At 40.8% G+C, this 27,303-nt stretch overlaps 1 protein-coding gene across 3 annotated transcripts in view; it reads right to left on the bottom strand.

Annotated features, from left to right (window-relative positions):
• Positions 1 to 1,746: 1,746 nt before the first annotated feature.
• Positions 1,747 to 27,303, bottom strand: part of rab11fip5a (RAB11 family interacting protein 5a (class I)) — a 34,957-nt gene continuing 9,400 nt past the window's right edge. The window contains exons 2-6 of one of the 3 annotated variants that reach the window (XM_008398812.3): positions 14,441 to 14,952; positions 13,342 to 13,909; positions 6,727 to 8,919; positions 5,478 to 5,619; positions 1,747 to 4,660 (exon numbers count right to left, since the gene is read on the bottom strand). In XM_008398812.3, the coding sequence (XP_008397034.2) occupies positions 4,403 to 4,660; positions 5,478 to 5,619; positions 6,727 to 8,919; positions 13,342 to 13,909; positions 14,441 to 14,952 (3,673 nt within the window). In that variant the 3' untranslated portion in view covers positions 1,747 to 4,402. Of the gene's footprint in view, positions 4,661 to 5,477; positions 5,620 to 6,726; positions 9,193 to 13,341; positions 13,910 to 14,440; positions 14,953 to 27,303 lie in introns of all 3 variants that reach the window. The other 2 variants (XM_008398811.3, XM_008398815.3) reach the window with 2 other exon arrangements.

Raw genomic sequence — 27,303 nt, forward strand, 5'->3', positions numbered from 1 at the left:
GTAAATTTAAAACATTTTCTGGATTTTTAGATTTTTATTTTTAAAATTCTCTTTGTCAATATTAATTTGTTCATATTGTTTTTAGATATTTTATATTAATGTGGGTATGTTTTATCACTGTGTTGCTGAAACAAATGACTTTACCCACTGGGAAATTACAGCAAAAGTCCAACCCATCTACCAACAAAAGATAAAATACTAGTTACCTCTTTAACATCTCTGTCACTTTCATTAAAAAACAAACTTTTGATAAACTGGAATGACAGGCAGGACTCCGGTCTGTTTTTAAAGAGGAAATGTAGCCCTCTAGTGGAGATTTAGCCTGTTTTGAGCTCATGAGAAAATATAATGGCATGTGTCTTGAATGTGGCCTTTTAATGTGACATGAAAAAATCCTTCTTGGGTTGATTATAATTGTAACCCATCTCATAAACGTGCACAGCCTTTAATTCTTTCTGAATGCATCTTCTGATTCAAAACCATAAATCCATCTTCTCTGGGAAATTATCTAATATTCAGTCAATACTTTGAAAATAAACTCCTGAGAACATCTCTTATCTGTATCTTGTATATTTCCTGTCAAATTTAGTTGTAAACTTTTGGCAGTTGCAAGACTTCGAATGTTCTCCAAAAGCTTTTAAAAACAAACCAAAAAAACCCAGAAAATTGTTATATTCTGCATGATATTAAAGTTTGATTATAAATGCAAGTCTCAGCAGTTTTTTCCAAGGAGTAATTGCATTGAGTAGTATTCTTTGAGATCATTTTTATTTCATTTACTTTGGGAAATGTATGTGTTTTTTTTTTTTGTTTTGCATCATTTTTCACAGGGAAAAAGATATCCAAGTCTTTTTGACTTTTCAACTAAATGACATAAATCAGTGAATGTCAGGAATTAGACTGAATCAAAACGTTATATAAACTTATGTAATATAGTTGATGCTGCATTATTTACGTCATAGATTTTCCATGCAACACTAAGGTGTCCACAATGTGGCCCAGAGCTCATTTGAGGCAGACTGAGTCACTATTTTTAGCCCCCCGACCACAGCGGACACTTTGGGAAAAGAAAAAGCTTTTTCTCTTTTATTGACCGTGTTTTTGGTTACATTTTAACTTCACAGTAAATAAACTCATCTCCCTCCTCTACATTCATTAAACTTGGCCAAATACAGCAAGAGGAGAGCCACATCCTGTTCTTGTTCAGTCTAAAGAATGTTTCTAGTCCAAAAATGAAAACTGACCCAAAAATACATGGGGATTGTTTGCCTTTCTTTTGATAAGATAATCACGAGACACTTTTGTATGTTTTGCATCAACAACAATTTACAGGTTTTCTTTCTACTACGATTGACGTAGATTTAAAAGTCTTGCATTTCTAGTATATGATCAAACAGATAAAAATACATGCGACAAGAAATGCGTTTTTCCATTTTTATTGCCTGAAAACAAGGTTTCAATTAGTGGTCAGCCGATAAATTGGCCTCGTTTTCGCCATGTCAGCATTTTTTAAAGATCGGTGATCCGCCCAAAAATGACAATTGGTGCATGCAGAGTTTAAAATTTTTCTAAATTTGATCACTTTGGCTCTCGTGGCAAAAAAATTTAGATACCTAATATATCTGAATAATACACGTCACATTCAGAGTGACATTGACCAACCTGTGATTCCAAACTGGTGAGTGGAGCAGGAACGATCCCGACTCCATCGACACCAAAAGGAAATGACCACAAAAGACACGGTGAGCAGGAAACACAAAATACTCTTTATTAAATATACAAAATTTGTGAAACAGAATTGCATCACGGATTGTAAACGTTCCAGTCTTACACTGAGCACATTCTGCCAGCTTCACACTCGAGGACAAAACACAGTCGATTCAAAAGGTAAATAAAAACCTCGCCAAATGGAAGACATGAAAGAGAGAATGCCTATTCCCGCTCTCTGCGAGCGCCGAATCACCTCTTCTATGTTTCTACAGTCATCTGCACTCTTTGTATTGCGACCGCCCAGCTGAACGGATGTGACGACATACGTGATTTTTTTTCTTTTTTCTTTTTTTTTATGTTTGATGCTTTGAGCTCGATGGCGAATCATCGTCAAGGTGTGGAAGGAAGGCCTAGTGCTTAACCACAGAGCGATTAGAAAAAGTGCAATACGGCGTGAAGTCGATCTAACTATACCGATATCACAAAGACGGGTACAGCAGAGTTATTCTTCTGACGATTAAGTAGTGCAAGAACATCTACGAATGCTGTTTGAGGTGGAATCATATCAGAATACTTTATGGTGTATCAATCTGCTCTATAAGTTAAGTTTCAAGGCTGTATGTTAATGATTTTGTTTCCTTATGTTTTTTTGTTGTCGTTTTTGGCATGTCACAGTAAATCGCTGCTAATACTCATTTTCTATTTGTATGCATACAGTTGATTCTTGAGCTAAATGATATCACAAAGCGCAATAATTAGAGATTCGATAGCTTTCTTTCAGCAAACGGATGGCTTTGAGTCCGCCCGAACGCAAAATACAATTAAGTGCTAGCCTAATGAACATCGAAGGAAAACAAACTCAAAAAACAAAAGTAAGGCAGCGTTTGGCAATTTAATACGCATACGCGCTGAAAAATGCGGTCCCTTTGTGGCAACTCATCTGTCAGCAACACACGCATGTGAGGAAGCAAGACGGAAGATATTGATATTGTCGCCACCTGAATCGGTTAGCTTATAACGCTGAGCGTTGGAGGGGACGGGAGCTAGCTAGCTAAAAACAAACAGCACTTATCCTGTGTTCGAAACATGAAACCTATATTCACCTGTTGGCTTTATTAAGAACACTTGAACATTCAGGTCCGTTCTCAGTGATGTGAAAGGGTCAAATGCTAACCCTGTCTCATTTGGTTTGCACATTTCAAAGAAGAAGAAGAAAAACGAGTATTAGCATTTGCTGCCAACAGGCAAAATTTCGCAGCATCTGGAAAAAAATGAGGGAGTCAAACGAAAGAAGCAATTTTTCTTATGCTGATGAACTTACTTAGCATGAATTCTGAAAATACACTCAGACATACAGAACTATCATATTTTTGTCACATTTCAACACCAAACGTCGCTGCATTTCTCTGGGATTTAACAGACAGGAAGGCATCCTCGAGGAGTGGAAAGGAAAATGATGCATGGTTCTTAAAATTGTAACCCAAATTTTTAAAAATCTACAATGTGTGGCACACATTTACTTCAGCCCCTCGGAACTCAGTTACCTGTAAATAAAATCTAGTGCTTCCGACATTAAGCTAACTCTGAACCAAAAACAAGAAAGCTGATAAGGGCCAAGCTAAATAAACTACAATCCTGCAATACAAATAAATGTATGCCACACTTTTTATGCTTATTAAAACATAAACCATGTTTCATTTTCCTCTCCCCTCACAGTTGTGGAGTATTTTGCATTGTTCTCTCATACAACACAACAAAGTTTGCATTTGCAACGTGACAAACAGAAAAAGTTCAAGGCTTATGAATGCATCTGTAAAGCTCTGTATTTGGCCGATTTCTCTTCCCTTCCTTCCATTCTTGCCTGTAGTTGACATATTTGTCGGTCAAGCCTCGACTTGCAGGGTGACTGTGACTTCCCGTCATGCTGCGTTATCCCTCAGTTACAATTTGCTGCTGTGCGAGTGCAGTGAAGGCAGGGGGAGGGGGGATTCTCTTCAAGTGCATTCCAACCATCTTATAGAAAAGTTGGATAAACAGTCGATTTATGAAAATAAAACCCAAAACCTGCTGATGCCTCATGTCAGAAATCCTCTCTCCTGTTCTCTCCCACATGACAAACGCAACACCTTCCAGTTTTAAGCGTCAAAACGTCATAAGAAATGTGCAAGCACTTTCTAGGCACACGAGGAAACAGACATCTTCCGCCCTTAAGATGAGGAGATCAGTCTGAAAGCCATGAAAATGCCCCTGCGCTGATCTGAAAGTTTGTTTGTAACTGGACAAAAGAAACATTTTTGTTTTATAAATAAACACTTTAGGAAAATTTTGTGACAACTGAGGCGCTAAGCGCGGTGACGAAAGAGGATTCGGATCAGGATGCCAGACTGGCAGCGCCTGGGTTTGGAACCCTCCACCAGGCTCTTGGAGCCTGACGACAACCTGAGGACGCGCTACATTCAGAACCACTGGAGACAAACCTGCCACCGCCGAGGAAACAGAACGGGGACGGGTCTGAGGGGGAAGCATGCCAGCTAGAAAACACCACCTCGACACCTCTGGGTGCCTAAATATCTGTATCAAAAAGGACAGCGTAGCAGTGACTAAACAGAGAGCTGTTGTGGAGGTTTTCGAGTGAACACGTGAACTAGAAGGTCAGTCATTTGTTGATCTTTTTTTTCCCCCCCGTCTGTTTTCATTTGAACTTGGGGCGCACTTGTAGCAGCGTTGGCTTCTGCTCCATGATTTGCACCAGCAGAGTGTCGATGTAGTCCTCCAGGTCTCGGACCTGAGGCTTCAGCTTCTTCAGCTCCACCTCCCGCTTGGCCAGCAACAGTTTCTGACGCTCGAACTCGGCCCTCTGCCCCTCCAGCTCGGCCTCGCGCTGCACCAGCAGGGCCACCAGCTCGCTGTGGGTCAGGTGGTAGTATGAGCCCGCTCCTTCCGTCAGAGACTGAGGACAGACAGACACAGAGTGGGGTCGCTTTTTAAACTGACCTAAAAATGAATAACCGAGGCAAAAAAAAGGAGCTCAGGTTTAGATGAATAGTTCAGAATTAAATCGGAAAAGAAAAGAGAACCAAGTACTATTTTTATTCCATTTTATGTACATGAGCTACTTTGCGTTGGGCTATCATATAAAATAAAGTCTGCAGTTTAAACGAGACAAATTGTGAAGGGATGTGGATAACAGAGATGCACCGATAACTCGGCAGGCCAAGAAATCGACCTGATTTTGGGAGTTCGGCTGATACTTATATGAAAAAAGAAAATGTTAGTGTTTAAATGTGACAAAAGCTGACGGGTTATGAACAGTAGCGCTGAACCTATAAATTGGACAGCCAAGAAATCAACCCGGTTTTCTTAGTTTTTATGAGACTGGCTGATCAGTTACATGAGAAACTGATCTGATCCACCCATTTTACCGACCTCTACTAAGTTCGTTAAAATTAGCCACTTTTGCTCTGTCAGAGGACTGACTGACAGATACGCCCACCAGGTATGGTCAGGACAATAGTCACCCCACTGTTGCCAACTTAGCGACTTTGTCCCAATATTTAGCAACATTTCACACAAAAAGAAAAATCGGTATCTACCAAAATCGGAATTGGTAGGCCAGGCGTTTTGAAGAACTGCAATCGGTGCACCTCTAGTAAATACTTTGTCAAGGTTTGTATTGATTGTTGCAGCAGCAGTAAATGAAAATAAATCCAAATTTTCAAGGCCATCAACCACATTGGATAATGGCCACTTATTCATTTTTTTTCTACCTTCTTCCTGTCTGCCTCCTGCTCGATCTGGCTGCTCCTCCCCGGATGGATGGTGGACTTGAGCTTCTCCAGGCCAGTGGCCAGCACTGACCGCTTCTCCTCAGCCAGCATGGCAGTGGTCAGTGGCTTCACTGGGTGGGGGCTTCAACAACAACAACAAAAAAAACCAAACACACAGTGAGCCATTCGCATTGTTCCAACACCGACCCGACACCCAACCTACTGCCCTATCAGCTGCCCAGCTACAACTCTGGTGGTCATAGTGGAGGTCTTATATTTCTAACAACAGGTGAAAGAAAAGAAACTTTAATCTTAGATTTTATTGTGAAATGTACATAACTTCCTTTGGAACAATATCTTCCTCTGGAAACAATGGCAGTGTTTGGAAACTGTGGCTTCCTTTCTGAGCACAAACAAACACATACCGGCTCTCCTATATCATGGTATGAAGAAACATATTAGACAATGTCTTCATAAAAGCACAGGAAGACAGTTTCCTGTGTCAATGACCTACATGCAGCAAACCATCACTATCTGACGGTCTTTAGTGCAATCGATGCAAGATTAATCCTTATTAAAGCCCAGTTTAATTCTTTTTTTTTTGCCCTCCAATATGACACCAGACATTAAGGAATCCAAACCAACATTGTACTTCATTCTGATTAAGTTCGACGTAGGGTAAACAGGTGTAAAAGTGGTGAAAATGAATCCTGAAATGAAGGATGTAATTGTATGCATAGGTGTAATCATGAAGAAGAATTGTGTTAAGAGTGTTATTACCCCAAGCTGAAAAGGAAATGACAAAACAACACCTTTTTCCTCATGTAAAAAGCTTGATTTCTGGTTGATGTATTGGCTGTGTGAGAACACTGGCTGTCCCCGAGGAGAGGGGGGTGTTCTGCATATGTGTGTGTGTGTGTGTGTGTGTTGGGACGGAGAATAAGCGTGGTAGGCATGAAGGTAAAATAATAACTGCTAATTGGCCCGAGGCTTTAGTTTCCCCCTCTCCTGTTACCACAGAACACGCAGACGAAACCTGCAGAAGAGTCCTGTTAACACCAGTGGAAGTCTACGCGTTTCAACAAATGCGACAAAACACGGAGGATCACACCACAAAGAAGAAGAAGGAGACCCCCCGAGAGTCGGCACAGGAAAGAAGCAAGGCAGAAGCAGAGGAGGAAATACGAGAAGACAAGGAAGAAATCCCTTTTCCACCTTTTCACCCAGCACTGAGCACGTGCGACCTCACCTGCTCGGCTGATCGGCCGCTTGCCGCCACTCGGTCGCGTCTGGCTCTGGCGTGGCGCCGGGCTCTGAGCCAGTTGGCTCTGTCGCCGAAATGGTTGCGAGGGGAGAGAGGGCAGAGAACGCTACATGGAAGCTATTGCTTTCAGGAATTAGAGAAGGAGCAAATGTATTAGGGAAAGGGAAGACAGGGTCAAGCTGAGCGAAGGAGGATTCCTGTATTGCGCAGGGATCGCTCCCGAAAGAGGATGGGAGAAGTTGGTCAAAGGCAGGCGCTAGCATGCCCTCGGAAAGAGAGCGCTGCAGCGCGGCATGCTGCCCCTGCGGAGACTGTAAGAAGATGTCGTCCTGATTTCCCTCCCCTATGTCACTGTGGATCTTTGGAGTAGAGCTGTTATCTGACCGTGGAGCAGGCAGAACCTGTAATCCATCGCCCCCTGTGAGGCTTGTCTCCAGGTTTACCAAGATGCCTTGATCCCCCTGGAGGAAGTCTCCAAATATTTCATTGTGGTTGACCTCAAGGTTTGATGACTGGAATAGATTTGTATGACCCATTGTCAAAAGATCATCAGGGGCGGCCTGAACGTCGCTCATCTCACCACGGAGAGTTGAGTTAGCCGAGAATAGCGTTTCATTCAGCTCTGACCCGTTGGAAAATGAGTGAGAATCACAGGTTAGGTAGTCCTGCGAGTCAGCACTGAAATAATGGCTATGGCGTGAAGTGTTGCTACTCTGTTCAGGAGTCTGTATGTTCAACCAAGCGCTGTCAAAGTCCTGGCCAGGACTGCTTGCAAGGTGACTGACATTGAGGTATTCATCAAAAATCCCAAATTCCACATGAGAATAAGGGCGAACTTTCTGCTCCTCTGAACCAGTATTGCCATTGGTCACATCCAACAAATCCTGCTTGACCTCGGGGGAAGAGGTTATGACAGGTACCGGTGGTAGTGTGGAAGAGAATTCATCGTCTGAAGTAGCAGGCATCAATTCTTCTGTGGCACTGTTCTTAGAACGAGTGTTGAAATCCTCCGAAGGATCGACAGCGCAATCTTTGCTTTCTTCTTCATGATCTTTGCTTGATTGGTGAGACACAACAGACATCGGCTGTAGTGACTGCAACAGATCAGGGTTCAGATCAGGAGTTTTAGGTGTTTGACTACCTCCAGGTTCACTTTCTGTTTCCTTTTCCGACGTCGTTAGAGAAAGAGGCTGAAACAAGTCCTCTAAAAAGTTCCAACCAGCCATTTCAACATGACTATCCTGTGGCTGATTGACAGTTTTATGTGAATCATCAATTAAAAACTGATCAACGGACTTGTCAGCGGTGCCGTCTCCAGACTCTGAGGTCTTTATGGTTTTTACAGCAGTCGAGTCGGAGGAATTCTTGAAGCGAAGGACGGTGCTTTCCGCTTCCTCGGAGGACGACACAGAGAATTTCTCAGATTGAGATGAAAAACAGGAGAGCCCGTCTTCTTCAGTCGAACTGCCGAGGCCCGACGAGCTGGGGTCTGGAGAGCTGCTGCTGTTGTTGTTGAGTTGTGCAGATGAGGTGTGAAAGGGAGCAGTATTGATATTAGTGTGCGTAAAATCATTAGTAGTGTTGCTGTCCCGTTCGGTCACAATAAAGTCAGTCGGTTCAGGGGAGTTAGTAGGAGTGTTTAACGTCGAGTCATCGCTGTCAAAGCTTCTATGCTCTGGGATCGTTTCAAGGAATTGCGGAAAGGCGTCGAAGTGAAGTGCGTTGTTGTTCCTCATCTGGATAGGAACTGAAAGTTCACTGGATAAAAATCTGCCCCCAGGCTGATCATAGAGAACGTCATTAACACTCGTTTGCTCGTTTGCATCCGGGACTGTTTGTAAATCACCTTTACTGCGGCCATGTTCCAGTGGATGGTCATCGACTGTGTTTTGTTGTGTTCTGCTTTGCATGGTGAGCTCTTCGGGAGACTGCAGTCTGCCAGCTGCAAACGCTGCAAATGACTCGTCCCACTCCGAGTCCACGTTACGCTCCTCAGCAGACAGAAAGGGGTTTGACAACTTCTTGATTAAAGGTTCTTTATTTGCTAAGGTAACTGGAGGGAGAGGTCTCTCAACAGGTTGGTCTTTGGCATCAGCCGCGTCCTCTACTGTCGGGACATCTTGCATCAAGTCAGGATTACTTGACTGTGGAAAGAGGTTTGTTATGGGGGGCCGGGAGCTGGAAAGATAAGGCAAAGGAGGCAACGGTGACTTCAGTGTCTGGTTAGTTAACATATCTGTAAAGAAGGGGTTGTGCTGTAAGCGGGAATAGAAAGGGTTGCACTGGGATATGCGAGGCGGTGCGGTCTGTGAACGGGAAAAGGGGTTAGTGTGGTGCAGTGCGGAAACCAAAGAGGTAGGATCAACGGGGACACCCGGGGGGTGGTGACTAAGTGGAAGAGGTGGTGGGTGGGGGTCAGTGCTTGGCTCTAACTTAGTGGAGACCACCAGGCTGTGAAAAGAAGGACACACAGTCCTCTCAATTAGTCAGGCTTGTTCACATTGCTCAACGTAAGCTTGCAAAAAGCATTTGGCTCAAGTCACATTTTAAAGGCATACTATGCAGAATCTGTCTCATTGGCAAAAACCAGATTGTTTATTAGAGGATAAAAGATGTTATTTCACTGGTTTACCTTAGATCTGATGGTTTGTTCTGAAATCGATTTCATAAAAAAAAAAACAACGCATGTTGCCATAGTGCCACATTCAAAGACAATAGAAACTTAGTGGACGATGTAAAATGTTTCTCTAAAAAAGAAAATTACAGAAGTGGACACATTGTAGAGCTCCTTAAAAGCTACTCTTAACCTTTGAACCATTTCATGCCCCAACCAGAAACTCTAAACACTTTTCATTGGGATTTTATCAGACAGGCTAATATAATCTAGTTAGAGATTAAGTGAAATGAAAATGACAGTTTTCACACAAAAAATGATTAAAATCTAAAATTAACTTGTAAATAGAGTAAAAATAGTCCACCTTTGTGCCATTTAGTCTTAGTATACAGCACATCCAGTTGTTCTGTGAAGGCCTCAGTGGTTTATTAAAGTGACAAACTACATCAAGAAGAAAAAAGTAAGAAAGCAGTTGTGAATAATCAGGATTATGTCATAAAAGCAATCGACATGGTCATCCATGTGAACTGTCAGGAAACGGGAACCTCTCAAAATAATTAAAACATTTCTATTCTTATTTTATTAAAATATTTGTGCCCTTCTTAGTAATAAGTGGAATTAATAAAAAACTAAAGAAGCAAACCTTTTCCCATCACCACATTTCTCCACTCTGGAGACTCAAGACCCCAAATATAAGACCACAGTTTCAATTACATGGTCATCAAGGTGTTTTTATGTGCTATAATGGTCCAGTCAAAGTTCAGACTCAAATTGAATTGATGATTTGTGGCAGTAGTTGGTAGTCGAGTTTACAGAATGCGACTGAGCTCGAATCGTCTCTAAAACAGAGACATATTCAAAAAGACTTGGTGTTATTTTAGTAAAAGGTGGTTTTATAAAGTATTGCCACAATGAGGCCAAAATATAAATGCAGGCCACACTAGTCAGATTTTAAGTTGTTAAAATTTTTAAAACCAACATCTCTCACGGGTTTTTTTTCCCCTACATTGTATTAGATTACGTCACATGACATCCCAATAGATTTCACAAAAGTTTCTAGTTGTAAGAAAATAAAATGTAAAATTAATCAAGGGTGTGAATACTTTTTACAAACACTTAAAATATTACAGCTAACAAAAAAGGCCATAAAGATAAAATAATTTCTGCACCACGGACAGTGAACTTCATGACCTCTGAGCCACATCAATATTCTTATTTACAGTGTAAATGAAACCAGAGAAAACAATCTGTGTTTCATGCCAACACTGTTAACCTCTGAAAGTCCTAGAATGGCTGAGACATAAAAAACGCTTATTTAAAAAAAAAATTATTTATCCCCATTTTAAGAAATTCTTCAGTTTTTGGTTCATTGAATGCAGCATTAGGTGGCAGCAAAGCAGAGAAAAAGTCATGTGTAAAATCATAGTTGAAATTCTGCATGGTATGCCTCTACACATTCATTTGTTTTTACAGAGTTGTTTGCAACATATATTGCTTATAGAAAGAAAAATAAAATCACATTTGATCAAATAATGATTAATGAAAACCTACAACTTTGATAGTTTCTTTTTATGAATATAAAACCACCAACTAAAACGTCGGAGCAAAACATTACTCTTTATAGTAAACATATGAAAAGCTTTTAGCTTTTTAACCAACAAACGCTACATGATTATTATTTTTGGCTAGCTGTTATCATTAGCCATCTGTCACTTGTTGCTCAGCAGTCATGCATAAAGCTGATTTATCAGGTATATTTTTCAACAAAAATAAATGGCAGCTGCCATTAAACACAGGAGAATTTTTAATTTTTTTACAAATGTTTTTACAAGAAAATAATCTCTTCTTTACATTTTAGCAGCAGCAGAAGCGCAAAAGCAAACAGGACGGCGCAGTCGATTAGCAGCAGACACAAGAGGCTTATGGAATAAGATCAGCTTGTAAACTAAATGTTTTTTTTTTTCCTTCATCCTAAACCTCACAAAGTAATTGCAAAAATGTGTTCAGCTACAAAACAGTTTGCATCGCTGTTAAATTCACAGTGAGTAAAAAACACATCATAAAGGCATAAATATGTTGGACTCCAGCTCATGTTTAACTTTTCAATCTGTTCCTTTTATTAAAGCTTGAGGTTGTAGCATGACAAAACGGAGCAAAAAAAGTGAGCGGGTATGAAGTTTTTCAAGGGTTAGATGAGAGTTATCTGAATAAAAGACTAACAGAAAGAATGAAAAGCTTCGGTGTGGATGCATTTTATCACATTAGGGTGGCACAAAAACGCCACAAATGATAAAACGACCCACTTAACAGTGTGACCGGCGGAAAGGTTCACATCTCGGGCCTTTTTCTGGCTGCTCACACACGAGTGACCGACCTGCACACACGCACCGGGATAAAAACGAGAGCAGCGATATCTCCAGATCACGTTTCCAAAGAAACGGACCGTTTATTCCGTTACGGCGTTATGCTCCACACACGGTTAGCGTTATAAAAGCAGCTCCACTCCTCCATCTGCATTGCAGACTTCTCCTGTAACCAGAGACTTGGAGCAGCAGGGACGTGTTCAGAGCCGGAGGCTCATCTGTAATGCTGGAACGGAGCGCTGCACTCATTTTGTTTTCGCATCAGGTGTTTGTCCCACTTCTATCTGGGGAAAACATTTACACAGTGATGTATGTCACTGGGATTTAATGTGAGAGAGCAACACAAAGCAGCAGGAGATTGGCGAATGGCTCATTAACTCTGCTGTAAATAATAAATCTGAAATGTGTGGAGTGCTTTCCCCACCTCAGGATTGGTCCATTTTAAGCTTCCCCCATCTTCAACTCAACTGTGGGCAGCTTCCCTGTCACTGCAGAAGAAAACCATGCCCACAGCATGATGCTGCCACCACCACCTTTTGTGCATAAGCTAGTAAGTAAAGTGAGTAAAGTTTTATTTCTATAAAACCTTTCACAGACGTATGAATCATCACTTTTGAGTCCATTTGTACTACTCATAACCCTTTAAATTCCCCCTCACTGACAAATAAAGTTATTAAAACTGAATTAAGTTGAGTTTAGATCACAAAGTGATTCAAAAATTTTAAACATTTACAACAATAAAAAAATGAAGCAGCCTTTAGTTTCTTTATAGACAGAGATGAAAGAAGCTGCTTGTGTTCAGTTATATTTAGCTTTCTCAGAGTAAATGAGATACAGTTGCACTCCACACATTTCAGATGCTAGTTTGTCAAATACTTCAAACTCCATGCATCGTTTTCCTTCCACTTCACAGTTATGCTCTTCTTTCCATCAACCCGTCACGAAAAATCCCACGTAGATACTTAAAACGGATAAAAAGTGGTGTTCACACTTTCCCTCGCACTAAATATAGCAAAACCACAAAGCAGAGTGGCGTTGAAAGCCTACTCCAGCTGGTCGGAGAACAGGTTCAGCATTCTTCCACAGGGTTAGGAATGTAGGTGTCTGCATTCAGCAGATCAGGTAATTAATCCGACACAGAGAAAACAGGTCTGACAAGTCCTGCTCTGTCAAAAGGCCACTGAACGCACCGATCAACTTGTTTAGTATGAAAGCAAACAAACTAAAGTTTATGTGGGTTTTCTTGCAGGTTTGGAAGAACGAGTCACATTAAAGTAGAGGTAAAGTTACAGGTTAGAGGAGTAAATCAGTTTATTAAAAATAAGTATGCAGCTTCGATATACGTGTTCTAACTTCTAATTTTTCTATTTTAATGACTTGTTTAAGACTTGAGTTGTTTTAATTTCAGCCGCCACAAAATGAAACATTCATCTCTCACATTAGCAACTGTTGTTTTTTTTGTAATATGTAGGAGAATGAATCAGTTTTTTTTTGTTTTTTTTTTGTTAAAGCCAAAAGTTGTTGACCTAAATTTAAAAACTCATTACATCCAAAAACCAGAATTCCACATGAGTTTATTTTTTGAAGCTGAAGACGTTCTGATGTGTCGGCTGCGTGTCTCACCTGGGTTTGTTGTGTGAGTCCTTGGATCCGAACCACGCTCTGTGTTTCTCCTCGGTGGCGGCAGCGCTTTGCTCCGACTCGCCCTTGGACTGGCCCTTCCCCGCAGACTCACTCCGCCCATGTGAGAACAAGTTCCTCCTCTGCTTTTTCACCTGACTCTCCAGCTCCGCCTGGGAGGCGTCTGGCAGTGTTGCCGGTGCCGGCCGCTCCTCCTCTCCGGCCCCGCTTTGCCCCAGGGCCGCCACGATGGCCGCCCTCTCCTCCTCGCCGGCCCTGTCGAAGGACCAACGCCGGCCGTCCCCCGCGGGGCCCTTGGGCAGGTCGGCGGTGGGCCGCGTGCTGAGGTTCTGCAGGGAAACGGAGTGGGCCACGGACCGCTGCAACAGCAGTCCCGGCCCTAAAGAACCTGATGGTTTTCCTGAGCCTCGATCCTGGGCCTGGACTTTGGACACATGGCTTCCGTTTACACAAACGATCGGGGGAGGCACTGCGATGGTGATTTCGCCGGCCTCGTCGCCAAACTCGCATCTGAGAGAGGACGACTTGGGCGAAGTGTTTGCTGTGTGTTCTGCGACGAGAGAGGGCAGAAATGAAGAGGATTAAAGAGAGAAATGTAGGAAAATGGCAAAGAGTCAGCCATCTTTCTTTTGTGCTGAAACAATCAGCAGCTTTATAGTAATAAATGCAAAATGCTTCACAAGAGGACACTGAGCATTTCTTTAGCTGGCTAACGCATGCCAAGCCTCCAACAATAACATAACTACAGATGTACACAGCAGTGGCGACCCCTAGAGGGGGGCACGGGAGGCCATGGGTCCCTCTTGAAAAATGTTGGACAAAGAATCATGTTCAGGTCAGACAAAGAGCAGTCATCTTCTTCAGTCAAGACATAAATATAAAACCCAAACAATAAATAATTACATTTATAGGATATATATTTCATATTACATTTTAGAAAATCTACCAAAATTGCTGAAGTAAAATGCATCAATGTCAGGCTAGTAGGTTTAATCCTTTACATGTAAAGCATAAACATGTGAAAATGGTTAGACACTTGTCACCAAGTAACAACAATAAATCGTCTCCCTGCCGGACTCACCTGGACTGTTGTCTGCGGTGAAGTTGCTGCTGTTGCTGGGGGAGTTGGACAGGTCAGACACCACCACGCTGATGCCGGCTGTTGGACTCAGGCTGCCGCCGCGCGACGACGACTCGCTGCTCTCAGAGCCCAGGGAGGTGCTGGAGCGAGTGTCAGACGACTTCCGCAGCTTCCCCCGCAGGAAGAAGGTCCTCATCTTGCTCCGCCGGACCTCTCCGCCCTCGTCGTCCTCATAGTCTTCCTCCCCACCTCCGTCACTCGGCAGTCTCTGGCGCATGCGGTACAGGGAGCTGTACCCGCCCGGCACCACGGCGGAGGACGACTCCTCGTCGCTGGACCTCCTCTTGCCCTTCATGCGCTCCTTGAGTTTGCTGAAGGTGGAGGCGCCCTTGTCCTTCATGACCAGGTCGTACATGCTGGCCGTCAGGTTGTTTCGGGTGAACAAGATGGTGACCTGAATGTCCCCCCTCTCCTTCTCCTTCTTCCCTGTCTTGGAGTTGAGTCTATACCACCTGCAACAAAAGTTGAATCACATGAGATCCGACGATCACATGAGTCTCATGGGGGGTGGAGAGTCACCATGAGTTGCGTTCAACTCTTGGTGTTGGACACAATATCGCAACACCATGAGTGAAACAATGACTGGGGCAGCCTACTATATAAAGTACTCGGGGACCACTTCTTTGTTATTAAACATACACATTTGTAGAATACAGAACAAATCGCGTCCCGTTTCGGGACACTATACGGGACCCTACATTTAACAGTCAAATATGGGACGGTTCCGTATTTTACGGGACGGGTTGCAACCCTAGTCGACATATTTGTGTGAGAAGACATTCTCAGTTGTGAACTTAAATAGCGGGCGCTCACTTACGAGACATCATGCGCATCAATACCACTGCCTTTGAGCCAGACCTGGCCTATGTGCTGCAATCCAGATCTCAGTATCACATTAGTGCAGACAAGTCATTTGTCATTTACAACAAGTCTCTGAATAAATTTTGTTTTTGCTTTTTAAGATCAAAATAAGTCATAAATTCAGACAACTTTTCAGTTTTCACTCCAGAATAATAAACTTTTAAAAATCTGATCAACATTTACTAATATGTCATCTTTCAAGTGAGCCCTGCACTTATTGATATGACTATTACTTGCACATTTTTCTGTTATTTTATTTAAAAATTCTGTAAATATTGTTAGAAAAAAGTTGGTGTTAAAAAAGTGAAGTTAAGTGAATATTCAATTGCATATGATATGCATGTTTCAAATGAACCAAAAGACATGCTTAAGATCGCTGAAATTAAAATAAAAAAGCAAATGTGAAACACAGAATGGCTTGCTGAAATTTGTTTAAATATATTGCTGTTCCATGTAAAGAACGTCCGCCAAGGTCGGCCCCCCTACATTTTTAACACACCAAATCTTGGTGTGTTAAAATCTTGGGTAAAATCTTGGCTTAGGCCTTTTGAAATAACCATTATTGATTTTTACCAAGTTAAGATGCCAAGAGACGTATCTATGGTAACCGTTATAATCTTACTATATACATAAGCCAATTGAGCATACTTTCCGAACCTAACTCAGACCTTTAACCAAAAGTTTGTTGATAGGTGTGACTTTAGTCTATATGTAGAATTATGAAACCTCTTTAAATCTTAAAGGGCAACATAAATCTGCAGCGCTAGACATCCATCCAAAAATTTTATTATTTCTATGAAACATTGGAACCAGTTGGGTTGGTGGCCGACTTGGCAATCCTTTTTGAACCTGTTCTACCCAGCAGCTTTGGTGCTCATCATAATACTATCCACAGAAAATCCTACTAATCTCCTCTGTTTTGACACATGCCAGTAGGACATGTTCAATGTGTGCTAAACACTGGACTAGCTCTGTTGACCAGCACTGGCTTTGGGAGACAATCTGCTAAGCCACCAGAAGTGTGTTCCTGTTCAAAAAGTAGAGAAACATGAAGTAAGTGTGACAATTATTATCCCCCCGCATTATACTAGCCTGATATCATCATCTTCAAGTTGCTAGGACTGATTTGTGCAGCATGAAAAGAAGCCAAAACTTTATGATTAGCTTCCTGCTAGCTAGTATACTTTCAGGCTAGCTTATCTAGGAATCAGATTTGGACTTATGAACCTGCTACTTTTTTGTTTGCCATACAAAACATCTGAATACGTCACTTGCTGTCACTCAGGACTTTAGTAATCTACAAAACGTTTTCAAACCAAGAGCTGATATGGTTAAGTAAACATTTTCCAATCTCTCTGAGGACAGTCCCCCCCCATTCATTTGTTGGAAAAATTCAGATTCTTTTGCAGCTCAGCTAAGATTCAACCTTTTTATATCCTTTTCTTTCCACTAAATACCAAATACAATCCTCTTATTACATCTTATGTTTTAACAACATGTAAAATAAATGTCTATTTACCAAAATGAGTAAACTTGGACAGTCAAAACTTGGATTCTTGATGTCAGAGTTAACACCACTTTCCAAAATATCCACTGTGTTTCAAACAATGTAGATTTTCTAATATCACTACCACATCTATTGGAATCCCTGTTTTTAATTTGTCCATATCCTTGTTCTTTTATAACAGTGGTCCCCAAACTACGGCCCGTGGGCCGGATCCGGCCCACCTCAACATTTGGTCCGGACCCCTGAACAATACCAGAGAGCATTCAGATTTTTTTTCATATACCGTATTTTCCGGACTATAAGCCGCTTATATGTGGATTTTTCTTCAACCACCAGGGGGCTCTTTAGCAGGAAGTGAATCTTTGGAAGTCAAAATTGGAAATAAAAGAAGAAAGCGCCCATTAAAACGGAATTAGGTTTTAATAGGGAATTGAAATTTGAGAATGTTGTTGATCAGTTAAATAACATTGAGGGGAAAAAGAAAATTTTCGTTTTTTTTTTAATAATACTGGGATCACTGAGAATTTGAGGTATAGATATTAGGATCCAGTAGATGGCAGTATTGCAACAATAATGGATGCAAGCTGCTGTTGAAATCTAAAGAAGAAGAAGAAGAAAGCGCCCATTTTCATTCATTTAGCACATGCTAGTAGCAACACAAAGGATCAGCACTTTTACTGTTACAGTTACCATTCGGAAACTGCTGTAATCAATTCAGTTAAATCTAATCTTGGCAACTTTTTCTTTTTCAACCGTAATAATTGTGATATTCAATTGACCTGTTATTACTCAAATGTTGGGTGTCCGCCCCCCTCTGCTGCTGCTGCATCGTTGTGGAAAACCTGGAGCGGCAGAGATATCTGCGGCTTATATGTGTATGTTTACTGGTTTAAAAAAAAACAAAAAAAAACTTTGGGGTTGTGGTTTATAGTCCGGTGCGGCTCATAGTTCGGAAAATAAGGACTATAATCCTTCCTGGATTTTTTCTGTGAAGAACCCAGAGAGGGTTATTTGGTTATTATTTATTTCATTAATAGTGTTATTATTTATTTCCTGACTTTTGTTCTGTGAAGAACCCAGAGAATGTTATTTGATTGTGCTTTCGGGAAAACAATAAATTTTTATATTTAGGCACTCCTGTAATTGTCACACTTTTTCTGTTACAAACTGACTCCGGCCCCCCACCAGAGAAGGGAAAAGTTATGTGGCTCTCACTGGAAAAAGTTTGGGGGCCCCTGTTTTATAGGAAATACCAAACAGAACAATGCACATTTTATCTGCGTAGTTCAACACTGTCTTACATAACTTGTTTTGAATGCAAAGCTGTCCCAGTCTGTTTTTCTGTGCTCTAGTAAAACACAGCCACACCCCTGCTTTCCCTATGAACCAGTGAGAAACTCAAGCAAGGTTTCAGGCCTCCTTCCTCATTTACCAGTTTAACAATTGTTTCTTTACTGCAGTCCTTCAACTGGATGACACAGCACCGAATCCAAGGAATGTTTGGGAAAAGCATGGCTAAGTTTGTGCTGGCAGTCGTCCTAACATTCTGCAACACCGCAAGCAAGATAAATCAGGATTTAAGAGCTGATAATCTTTGATAAGAAGTTTGAAAATGATTAATGCTGTACGTTAAAGTGTACAAATACTAAGGCAGGTCTGAATTTTTGAGATTCTGTGTATTTAGGCACCTTGAAGGATGCAGGGTCACAGTGTGTGTACTCCTCTAAAGCAGTTCATCCCTGCTGAGTGTGACCAAGCATCCAACAATACCTCAGTCAGGCTTCATTCATTCATTCTGTCCCTATAAGCAAGAACAATGAAGCAAAACAATCCTTTCTTCTAATTTAATAAACAAGCGTCCTATGTAAAGGCGTTTTGCTGACTGAAAACTCTGTAAAGGGTGGGCAGAGGTGCACTTCTTGAAACGCCAACAAAGTAACCACATCATGACTCACGGGAAAGTTGCATCTATTCTGCTGTTCAAAACAAACAACAATAGCAGCAGCAAAGAAAAGATGACTGAACAAAACTTCCCCCGGCTAATGCCTGCATCTCCTAACCAACGGGAAGCTGCCGGTGCTACCAGGAAGACGAAAACCAAAATCTGCTTTTAGATTTTTCATTTCCTGTGCTGCTGGGCTATTTTCATGCCACACGTCAGCCACGTGGGTCCTCTAGCATTCAGAGCAGTTTCAGACATAAACCTTACCTAGACCTCGAGATCACAGTTCCACCCATTTTCTAAGTCAGTGGTGCTCAAAGTCAGTCCTGGTGGGTCGGCATCCTGCATGTTTTAGTTCTGTCCCTGGTGGTAGGAACGACCTTTTCAACATTTCAGTGTTCTTCTTAGGCCTCTAATGAGCCATCATTTGATCCAGGTGCGCTAAACCAGGGAGAGAACTAAAACATGCAGGATGCTGGCCCTCGAGGACCGACTTTGCATACCACTGTGCTAAGTACAAGCTAATATCTCAATAACCGGTTAAAGATGTCTTCACACTTGAAATGAAAAGGATTGTATGGCTGAAATATTAATATACAACTTCAGAAATACCATACACTTAAAGTACCTTGTGAAAGTATTCACACATTTCTGGTGCCTTCAAAAGCGAATGGAGTCGGTCTGTTTGATTAATCTTCAGTGGTTCTATTAGGGCCTAAAAGGTTTGTTAGAGAACATTGGGCAACAAAAATGTAATAAAGACCAAAAATATTGAAGTAATATATATATATATATATATATATATATATATATATATATATATATAGTCATGTGTTTAAATGGTCCAGTCAAAGCCCAGGCCAGAACTCAATTGAGAATTAGTCAGACTATCCAGTCAGACTCAGCTTGAGAAATCGAATTGGCTAAAATATCAGCATCTGGTTGTGTAAAGCTGATAGAGACACACCCAGAAAAACGTCCAAATTTAGTGTAATAACAGTATTAACTCCTTTCTGTTCTGCTTTATAATTATGTAATAGGCAACTTTTTGCTGGTCTATCACCAGATAACGCACACAGAAGTTTGCATAACCTTCAATGGGTGTGAACACTTTTGCAAGTCACTGTGTCTCAACCAAACATGATTCATTGTGGAGGAAGACTTCTGTCATTTCCAAATAAGTCGCTGCAGCAGTAACTTTATGAAAACAGGATGCTCAGCCTTTCAAAACCTACTGCAACAGGTGAGCTTTTTTGTTGAGACATAAAGGAAATCTAACTGTCACCCTCCGGAATGAAACCACATTTCTATATCAAGGATGAAACCTTAAAAAACCCCACCGACATGAAAGAAAAATGGAGACTACCGCAAATTTTCTTATCTACAGAGTGTGATGTGAGAAAGGAACCTCACACCTCCGCTATCCGAGACACCCAATATCTCTTTCACTGGGTCTCTTCCTCTTTTACTCTCTTTTCTTTTTATGATTCTAGAGTAAGATTATGCAAAACAGCAAGAGACTAGAGGTGTGCAGATTGATCGACCACCGATCATAATCAGCCGATTTGCGTGAAAAAGTGTATGATCGGTGATCGACTATCACGGTCTCTTGTTGCCGATCACACAAACCGATCACCTGCATCTCATTTCTCAGCCTGCCTGTGCAGCTGGTCTCCTCTTTCCTTCACACTGCGCAAACGCGCAGCAACAAATCCTAAGCGATGTGAAACTATAACGCACTGAGTTTAATGGGAAAGTTTGCATGTTGCGGCGGAAAATTGAAGCACGTGGGGTGAAGCAGGTCAAAATGCATCAACATGACGAATCTAATATGGCATAAAAACAATCTCATACTTGACGGAGTTTGGCTACATCGAGGCTCACTGCAGTAAAAAAGACATATGGAGGATCAGATAGCAGGTAAAGCAGCGCACATCTACAAACACTCACCCGGATTAGCATGACGGTCAGAAAGCTAAACAAATAACCCGCAAAATTATTTAAGTCTTCGAGCTGCGATGTAAGAAGCTGGTTCTGCTCTCGCTGTTGAACTGCTGCTACGCGCTACAGGTAGCAATATTTCACAGATGGAGCGCCGCTTCTGCTCCACCTGGTAGTGACTCTCACACCGAACCTCTGTTTAAAGCTGCAGCATCTAAAAAAAAATACATTTTACATACGTATTAAAACTTTCGCTGTCCTAACATGAGACACATAATCTCTGAAAAAAATAATCGATCTTCTCCCAGTTCTGCATAATTACTCCGCTCAGTCAGAAACAGCCACTCAGAACTAGCAGTAATCAGCTAGCCGCCATGCTATCAGAAAGTTTTTATTCAGTAACTCAGGATTGTTTATTGTAATGGATCCTGTATTTGCCTTTGAATGTTAAGTTTTATACTTGAATTTTTTTGGCAATGTTGAGAGGTTTTATTTTGACTCTTCACACTATTTAGCCTCTTCAGAGCCTTCATATGTTTTCAGTCTGTTAAAGACAGTATTACCGATAGCAGTACAATTTGCACAATGCCTGTTTTGTTTTGTTTTTTTTCTTGGAAAAAGGGCTTATACACAGTACTCTGTGCTAGCGTGGCTAACACGATTACAGTTTAGTAAAAAGCCTTTTCAGGTGAAATAGAATCTTTAATGTATGTCAGATACGCAACATTGCATATTGATCTGTTCAGCTAACGTAAGGTTGTAACAGACAGGCTTCAGGATGTAGAAGTTGTATCGGTACTGCCATTATGCTGTACTTGGCTAAAAGATTTTCATAATGGATGTGTTTATTATTGACTTTTTTTATTCACTAAACACAAAAAAGCAAAGCAATAATACTTACACCAGCAGACAATCCTTTGTTCTTATTGATCCTACAACAGTTGAGCTGCAAATGCGGTCGTGCACAAGCTTTAATCCAAGCAAGACATTCCGTTTCAGATTTTGGAAATCTGTGAATTTTAGTTCCACAAACATGATCAGGATACCTGACATCGCCTGTACAGATACCCCTCTGACGGAGAACCATTCTTTTTCGAGTCCTGACGCAAAAACTGTCGGTCTGGTAGTCCACAATGTATATTAGCATGAGTTTGTGAGACGGTAGCCCACGTGATAGCTGCGCTGTGACGTAAGATGGGCATTAGCCAATGAAATGCAGGCCCTGTGGTAAGGTCCATACTACTGTTACAGTCAATTACCGATATTTTATGTATATTTCAACATTGTTTCCAAACTTTTGGAGAAAAATAAAAAGACAACAGACAGCAACAAGACGAAAATAAATATTGGTTGTTCATATCAGCCCAGATTTATTTATCAGACCGATAACGATATGTCAAAAATGATAAAAATTGGCCGATACCAATGTTAGTACTGCAGTTTGAATTTTATAAACAGAAAACGTAACTTTAGCTTAAATCAACAGAAATAGCAATTTGTTCCATTTCGCCACTCTCTAGCACAACAGAAACATTAGGAGAAGTACGACAGACATTTTTATGGTTCTAAAAACTTTCAAAACCACAGGATTCCTTCAGAACATTAACTGGCCCATAATCTGATACATTCACTTTGGAAAATTTGGCACTCACTGATCTCTTGAGTTTTACCGAAAGGTAAAATTCTGCATTGGAAAAGTTTCCTTCTGTTGTTAAACAGAAGGAAACTACATTTTTTTTAGCACAGATTTTTAATGAAACAAGTACATTTCTCAAACGATGCATTTATACCTCATCTTCACTTTACCATTACTCTATAAATATTACTTTATAATATTTTTATACATGTGTAATTGCATGAAAACAATTTTCTTCATTTGCAGACAATTCAATAACCCTATTGAACTCTGCGTGGAGAAGAGATAAAAAGAAGAAAACATCTTTTATCCCCTAATGTTCTAGAATTTGAGTCTAATTTGATGGTGGCTACAGACCAACACGAGTCGTCGGCTAAATAACATAAATCAGCCACGCAGGCCATCTTATTTACAGGCCCTGTTCTGTTTTAATGTAATTACAGGCAGAGTTCCTGCTACAGCAAAAACACCGGCCCCCAATCGAAAGGCTGCAGGGAAGAGAGGGAAAAAAGAAGGTCACATCATTGACTGCATAGACTGTTATGCAATTATCATCATCCTGCCACTGACCTCAAGCTCGGTCCTAAAAAACACGGCAACACCCACGAAGCGCGCCAGAGAAAACACGCAGAGAACAATCCCACCCCACAATCAGACGGCAAGGATCACGGCGAGCAGATGGAGCCAAGCGAACACGTCGGATTTTACAGCTTACACAGCGACAAGGCCACAAACACATCCAGAGCATTAAATGCTTTAAGAAGTGACACTCCCAAAAAGCAAGTACACACAGTCCTAAATCAACCTGGCCTGGAGTGAGTTTCACAAATCCAGATAAAGAGTATTTATTATGTAGCGTTTCATTCAAATAAGTCATTGGATTATAACCTCTGGGTTTGAATTTTTCAACTTTTTTTTTTTTTTTTACATTTGGAGGCATTCGAGCCAGATTTCTGTGCAGGCGCTGATAGAAACTCAAAGATCCACTTGTGAGAAAGGACTCGAGTTTCACATCAGCGTTCCAACAATAGCATCAGCCCTCCTGACACACCAGCCGGCTGCCTGCAGCCGAGGTGGGGCAGACACTCCAAATTCAGCCTGGAGGAGCTGTGGACGGGAATTCCCTCACATCCGACTAAATACACAAAAATCCACTCACTGGCACTGTAATTACACCGCTGTCTAATTTGGAAACGATTTGTCGAGAATGCTCATCTCTATTTTCTGGCAATACATAAAAGAAAAGCTTGAGTTTAGTTTTTTTGTTTAAAAAAATTATTCCCGTCAAGAGTTGTTTCAGTCCACTGTCGCCATGTGTTTGATGAGGATGGGAACCACCATGTTAAAGTGAAGCTAAATGCTATGTTTTGGTTTTTTGTTACTGGGTCTGGATCATTATGCATGATCTTGAATTTTAACTACAGTTAAAACTAGCGGTGGGACTTGATTATCATTTTTAATTTAGTTAATTACAGGGTCTGTAATTGATTAATTGTGAATAATGGCATTTTAATCAAAAACTATCAACAAACAAAGCAACATTTTCCATTCAAAAACCCTTTTTGCTGCTAAGCTGCTAAGGTTCAGCTTCGGTGACGGGTCAACTCTTTTTAGCACAACTTTAACACAGTAATAGTATTTTCCAGCATTCCATTAAATCGATTTTAGGAGCAAAAATGAACCCCAACTGAGCTAATGGATGCAGCTTTCTCGTTCAATGCAGTTGTTTGTGCATCGGATTTGTGTACGTACCAGAAAAGCATATGAAGGTTCCCACTGGAGCCTTTGTATGTAAAAAAAAAACAAAAAACAAACAAAGATGAATTGCTTTAAAAGTACTGCGACTGACTAGGCATTAAAATCTGCACTAAATGGCAACGTTGCAACATATAAATTAGTGATGTGTCGATATGACAACTGGTCGATATCTGATATTATCATTGCTCTCAAAACTGATGCATTGTCATCACTCTTACATTTTCAAACAAACACCACATGGTCACCCGGCTCACCAAACACAAACAAAAACAGCCACACATCAAAATGATCAGTCATTAATATCGGCCCAGTTTTACTTATCAGACCTATACCGATACATTAAAAAAAATTGGTCGATTCCAATGTTAGTGCCGATATATTGTGCACTCATTATCACAATCATTAATAAAACTCAACCGAACAGAAGTTTGCAGCATAAATGTGAAAAAAGAAAAATGACACTGACTTGAAACCGTGGCCTAAAAATTTTCTAGTGATTAACCATGTTCTCCTTTCTGAGAGGATGCACACAAGTTAAAGGTCTATTTACAGCTGTACATCCGTGGGTCAGGTGATGGCTGAGTGAGTCTGAGAAAAACAGAATGTGAACATAATATAATAGACAAGCCTGAATAAAGAGTCTTCTTTAACAGAGACCAAAGCACAGCCCACATACAGAGCAGCCTGTTGCCAAAAAGGAGCCATAAAGCAGCATCCCACACAGAAACTGTAGCCCTACAACACAACACTAAACAGGCGCACAGTATTTAAGGCTGTAAACACAAGATTTAATGCTTGGAGATATCTGTGGGCTGACTGTTTGTTTTTTTTTTCTGTGGAACTTGTGGAAGTCGGTTTGAACGGGCGCATTTAGTAATTAGCAATCCCATTCCAGAGAGTTGCACACCGTGACACCATTATCTCCTCTCATCTTAAAAAAAAAACAAAAAAATACAGGAAGTCACAAAACTCCACCCAAATCCAGCATGTCACCCCCACCCCATCTTCTCCATGATCCACAGAGGAGATATTTGGACGACAGTATAACAGAAAGGCAGACTGATACGATATCTGGCCAGTTTCTGATGTAGAGATTTGATCTTTAGGACTAAAAATATCTTTAGAATGTAAAATGATGTTTTTACAAACATCATGGTGAAGAACTGTTCCAAATCACATGACATCAACTTTCCCTCCCTGCCCCCCATAAGGTCTGTTCAAAACAAATGAAAGCTTTGTCCAACTTAATTTTTCAGAGCACAAAGAACTGATTTAATATCAGATGTTTTCAAATCTTAACTCATTTGTTGATTTATTGTAACTGTTCAGATGCTATTTTATGGTGAAATGAAACACTTACTGTACAACATTTTGTTCTTTATCCCGTTTTTCACGACCAGAGGTGATGTCACACTGAGTGAGAGAGAGAGCAGCTAAACAGGATTTCAATATTATGTTTGAAAAGCAAAACAATATGATGACAGACGTTTATCCTGTCTTTGCCATCTTATACGAGTAATAAACAAAATTGGTATCAATGTGTCCAAAAGCTGAATTATTTTAATGTGAATAAACACAGCTTGTGTTGAAAATCCTGGTTTATTAAGAAATACTTGGTGAGAATGAGAGGTTAAGAAGTCTATGTGAAATATACAAGTTGTAGAAGGATAAGTTATTTTACCAATTAGAACTGTCACGATGACAAATTTTGCTAAACGATAAAGTGTTACCAAATATTATTGCGATAAATATTATTGTTATTTTGAGTTCATTTTCACATCATATATTGATAACAGCATAATGATCCAATGAACTTTAATTTTGTACAAAGTCACTTTACACTTGAAGATATTCTAAACATCTAAAATAAAACATGACAACCGAAAACAATAAATAAAAAGAAAAATTGTAAATAAAAACAATCATGTAGCGTCTGTAAACAAAATTAGCCTTCCAAAAATATTAATCAGAATGGAACTTATTGAGCTCATTTTAATTTAATGTGCGATTCATGAATTGCTTATCCCATTTGCAGACAGGTTATAGAAAATGTACCCAATACACCAATTCAACAAAATGCATCAAAAGCGTCAGCTAAACCTCTTAGCAGAAGGCTGTTACCCAGATGTGAGAAGAAATACCTTGCTCCTTAAAAAAGAACCAAGGTAATTAAATCAGCCTACTTTATTAGCGTTACCAACTGCATACTTTCAATTACATGTTTTAGGCCAACTGGCCCACAAGGAGGACTGTGGGTCAGACTAGGAACATGGGTTTGGACCGTCCGCCCTGTGCAGAAACGACAGACAAACCATGGGATTCACAGCACATTCCACATCTGGATGTGATGAGCTCTGACCTCAGCTCCAACTTTCCTCCTACAATCTCACACGCACCAACACAATCAGCGTTATTTAAAGGGCACACAGTGAGACCAGCGTTCAGGATCACAGCGCTGTTCCTTAAAATGGTTATCTTTTCTGGAACTGGCGTCGATATGGAAAGAAAATCGGTTACAGAAAGGTCAAGATTTTTCTTCCACACCGATTTCTGTTCAATATAGTCTGTCTTTTTAATGCTCAAATACTCATTTTGTATATTTTTTAAATTAACCTAAGGCAGTGTTTTTCAACCACTGTGCCGCGGCACACTAGTGTGCCGTGAGTGATTGTCAGGTGTGCGGTGGGAATTATCCAATTTCACCTACCGTATTTTCCGGACTATGAGCTGCTACTTTTTTCCTAAACTTTGAACATGCGGCTTTTCTGTTTATTTTTCTTCAACCACCAGGGGGCTCTTTAGCAGTAAGTGAATCATTGGAAGTCAAAATTGGAAATCAAAGAAGAATGCACTAATTTTCATTTAGAACAAGCACATGCTAGCAGCCATGCTGGCAGCAGGCACGACGGAGAAATGTCTTCAAACTCATATGATGCAGCTTCTAAGTTGAGTATCGATCTGGCAGTACAGGAGGGAAATAAAGCCGCTGCACATAAACTCGGCGTGAACAAAACTGGATTTGGAGACTGAGAACTGCGTCCTTAATATATCCAGAAGTTATTAGGACAAAGCCCTCTGCTGCCCTCTGCTGGGTCCTTATGGGAAACCGAGAGCTAGTAGCGGCCTGTAGCCTGGTGCGGCTGATACATGTAAGTTTC

This window comes from Poecilia reticulata, chromosome 22 (genome assembly GCF_904066995.2).
Source record: "Poecilia reticulata chromosome 22, P_reticulata-male-v2, whole genome shotgun sequence".
Classification (NCBI taxonomy): Eukaryota; Metazoa; Chordata; class Actinopteri; order Cyprinodontiformes; family Poeciliidae; genus Poecilia; species Poecilia reticulata.